Raw genomic sequence first — 4,142 nt, 5'->3', positions numbered from 1 at the left:
TAGTAGAGACGGGGTTTCACCATGTTGACCAGGATGGTCTCGATCTCTTGACCTCGTGATCCACCCGCCTCGGCCTCCCACAGTGCTGGGATTACAGGCTTGAGCCACCGCGCCCGGCTTTTTGTTTCTCATTTTAACCGATTCTGCAATAAATTTTTGTAATTTTAGTAGAGAAGGGGTTTCAACATGTTGGCCAGGATGGTCTCGATCTCTTGACCTTGTAATTTGCTTGCCTCGGCCTCCCAAAGTGCTGGGATTACAGGCATGAGCCACTGCACCTGGCCAGTGCTTCCATTTTGTAGGCGAGCAGCCGGCAGGCTAGAATTCAAGCCTTGGCCTCTGTGGCCCCGGAAGCCCATGGGCTTGGAAGCTGGGCCTGCCTCTGGTTGAGGGTCACAGGAAGCGTTTTCCTTTGGGTTGGGAATGCCAGTGGCCTCCCTGATGGCAGGTGCTCCTGTCTTACAGACCAGCCAGTTCCTGCTGGAAGCCCCTGGTCCGATCTGGGAAGATCATGTCCAAGCCCCCTGACCTCCTGCTGCGGCTGCTCCGGGGCGCCCCAAGGCAGCGGGTCTGCACCCTGTTCATCATCGGCTTCAAGTTCACGTTTTGCGTCTCCATCATGATCTACTGGCACATCGTGGGAGAGCACAAGGAGCAAGGGCAGCTCTATAACCTGCCGGCAGATATCCCCTGCCCCACCTTGGCACCCATCACCCCTCCCTCCTACAGCCCCCCTCCGGGCGACATCTTCTTCCTAGAGACTTCGGACCGGACCAACCCCAACTTCCTCTTCATGTGTTCAGTGGAGTCGGCCGCTAGAACTCATCCCGAATCCCGTGTGCTGGTCCTGATGAAAGGGCTTCCAGGTGGCAACGCCTCCCTGCCCCGGCACCTGGGCATCTCGCTTCTGAGCTGCTTTCCGAATGTCCAGATGCTCCCGCTGGACCTGCGGGAGCTGTTCCGGGACACACCCCTGGCTGACTGGTATGCAGCGGTGCAGGGGCGCTGGGAGCCCTACCTGCTGCCCGTGCTATCTGATGCCTCCAGGATCGCACTCATGTGGAAGTTCGGTGGCATCTACCTGGACACGGACTTCATTGTCCTCAAGAACCTGAGGAATCTGACCAACGTGCTGGGCACCCAGTCCCGCTACGTCCTCAACGGCGCCTTCCTGGCCTTTGAACGCCAGCACGAGTTCATGGCGCTGTGCATGCGGGACTTCGTGGACCGCTACAACGGCTGGATCTGGGGCCACCAGGGCCCCCAGCTGCTCACGCGTGTCTTCAAGAAGTGGTGCTCTATCCGCAGCCTCACCGAGAGCCATGCCTGCCGCGGGGTCACCACCCTGCCCCCCGAGGCCTTCTACCCCATCCCCTGGCAGGACTGGAAGAAGTACTTCGAGGACATCAGCCCCCAGGAGCTGCCCCGGCTGCTCAATGCCACCTATGCCGTCCACGTGTGGAACAAGAAGAGCCAGGGCACACACTTCGAGGTTACGTCCAGGGCGCTGCTGGCCCAGCTCCATGCCCGCTACTGCCCCACGACGCACAAGGCCATGAAGATGTACTTGTGAGGGGCCCGCCAGGCCACCTCCCTGACCCGCTCCCGATGGAGGGGGCACTTGGCCGCTCTTCCTGGGGAGGCGAGATTGGGGGCCCAGGAGAGGGAGGTCTGAGCTGCCACCGGGCTTAGGCTGTTGCAAAGGAGGAGCTGTGGGAGCAGGCCCGGTAGGAGGCTGTGGACACCCTCAAGACAGTGCCCTGTGTTAGGGCAGGGCTGACACGTGGCACCAGGCCCAGCAGAGTGAGCTCAGTGAGTGCCCCGGGACTTCTAGATGACAGACAGGAAGGATGAACCTTAGGGCACCCCTGGGTGGCGTGGGAAGCCAGGCGGTTTGGGCAGAGGTGCCCGCGAGGCCAGTGCTAAGGGGAAGGAGGGATGAGGTTCCAGAGAAGAGGGGAGGCGGGAAGAGGTAGAAGGTGGTGGGGAGTTGGGGGAGACCTAGCCCCAGGGGCCCGGGTGGGGAGTGCTTTTTTTTGGTTTTGGTTCCTCTTTCGGAGGGGCCCTCAGGGACTGAGCAGGGCAGAGGCCCAGCAGCGCCAGCCTGGGAAGCCTGTTAGGGACAGCCCCTCCTGCCCACGCCATCCTTCCTCCTCTCCAGAGATGCAAGGGGGGCACGTACCCTCTGCCTATTCACTCAGACAAGGGGTGGGGGTTCTCTAAAGAACATCCGCCTCCCCATTATAAACACAGGAGAATAATAAACAGAATAAAAGTGACCGGCTGTCACCTGGTCCCTGTGATTGCTGAAGTGCATTCAGGCTCACAGCCTCCTCCGCTCACTTCTGACCAGGAAGCCTCTGGGTGGGCTGGCGGTGACTTCGACGTGATCTCACAACCTGCCCTGCACGGAAAGGCTTGGGACCTGGCTCTTAGCCCGGCGTCCCTAGTGATGGGGAGCCCCTGAGATGGGGATTGGGGGAGGCCTGTTTTTCCCTCCTTTTTCAAGGCTCGCAAACACCCGAGGATGAGTCCCACCAGCACAACCACCCCCATAACAACCCTGAATCTGTTTCACATAAATGGCACCAGACGAGGACGCTGAGGAGCCTACGCTGGAGCAGGGGTGAGGACAGCCCGTCCAGGCAGCGGTCCCAGCGAGGGAGCTGTGAGGGCCTGTGGGGTCCCTCTGGCCTCAGCCTGGATGCCTGGCTGAGATCCTGGGAGGGACCTGAAGGGCCTGTGGGAGGCTCCAGGGCTGGGCCCCAGGAATATCTGCTCCCAAAAGGGTGAGGCCTCAGCTGGTTCGCATTGTGGAAGCTGCCTGGGTGTTCCCACCAGGCTGGAAGAGAGCTCCCCGGAGGGACTGGGGCTGCTGCCAGGAGCACTGGGGCTCAGCGGGCTGCTTTTTGGCAGCTGAAGCAGGAGATGTTCATTAGGGTACGTTTTCTGCCCACAGACCATCTTGGGTGGCATGGTAAGGAGGTGAGCTCCCTGGCTCTTAGGAGTATTCAAGAGTAGGTTATGTGTTTTGGGTTTGGGGTTTTTTTTCTTTTGAGACGGAGTCTTGCTCTGTCACCCAGGCTGGAGTGCAATGGCCCCATCTCGGCTCACTGCAACCTCCACTTCCTGGGTTCAAGTGCGTCTCCTGCCTCAGCCTCCCAAGTAGCTGGGACTAAAGGCACCCACCACCATGCTGGTTAACTTTTTTGTATTTTTAGTAGAGACGGGGTTTTGCCATGTTGGCCAGGCTGGTCTCGAATTCCTGACCCCAAGTGATCTGCCTGCCTCGGCCTCCCAAAGTGCTGGGATCACAGGCAGGAGCCACTGCGCCTGGCCCATAGGGTTTTTAAGTCAGCCAAAGTGTGGCGATCCTTCACTGGCTGAAGAGTACAGGGTGAAGTCCTGGGACAGGGACACGAAGAAACTGTGTTCTCACAGTGATTTCATTTATCTGGGGGGAGGGGGCTTTAAACTCCTTAGCATCCGCTGTTTCACAGGAATTTGGGATCTGAGAAACATCTTAAGCTCATGCCTGTAATCCAAGCACTTTGGGAACCTAAGGTGGGTGGATCACCTGGGATCAGGAATTCAAGACCCGCCTGGCCAACACGGTGAAACCCCGTCTCTACTAAAACTACAAAAATGAGCCAGGCACAGTGGCAGGCACCTGCAATCCCAGCTACTCTGGAGGCTGAGGCAGGAGAATTGGATGAACCCGGGAGGCAGAGGTTATAGTGCTCTAAGATCACACCCACCACTGCACTCCAGCCTGGGTAACAGAGCAAGACTCTGTCAAAGAAAAAAAAAAATGTGCATAAATGTCTGCTTAGGGCAGAGAGGTGGGTAGGAAGTGCCAGTTCCCAGGGAGGGTGCTGTTGACTCCTTGTCCACAGCCATTCTCCCCCTTCTTTTTTGCTAAGGGAACCCCAGCTTTGTTCGACCCTCAGGTAGCCTAGGGCTGTAGAGGAAGTGGGCCCTCCGTCGGCCCTGGGGGCGAATCTCCACTGGTCTAAGGCAGTCGTAGTTGTTCCAGTCCCTTCCTAGTAATTGGAGTGGAAACGGGCGTGCAGTGCTATTCTGGCCAATGAGAGGGAAAGTCGGCTGGAAAAGGGGGTGTCTGAGAAAATTTTCATAGAAAA

General features: G+C 58.4%; 1 protein-coding gene across 6 annotated transcripts in view; it reads left to right on the top strand.

Annotated features, from left to right (window-relative positions):
- The window catches only part of A4GALT (alpha 1,4-galactosyltransferase (P blood group)), a 34,916-nt gene extending 32,627 nt beyond the window's left edge, over positions 1-2,289 (top strand). For all 6 annotated transcript variants that reach the window (XM_037735642.1, XM_037735643.1, XM_037735639.1 and 3 more), the window contains one exon: positions 466-2,289. In XM_037735642.1, coding sequence (XP_037591570.1) covers positions 512-1,573 — 1,062 coding nt within the window. In that variant the 5' untranslated portion in view covers positions 466-511 and the 3' untranslated portion in view covers positions 1,574-2,289. The remainder of the gene's footprint in view (positions 1-465) is intronic.
- Positions 2,290-4,142: the final 1,853 nt, after the last annotated feature.

This window comes from Cebus imitator, unplaced genomic scaffold (genome assembly GCF_001604975.1).
Source record: "Cebus imitator isolate Cc_AM_T3 unplaced genomic scaffold, Cebus_imitator-1.0 Scaffold865, whole genome shotgun sequence".
NCBI lineage: Eukaryota > Metazoa > Chordata > Mammalia > Primates > Cebidae > Cebus > Cebus imitator.
The sequence above is the reverse complement of the archived record's forward strand: the minus strand, read 5'-3'. Positions and strand labels throughout refer to the sequence as shown.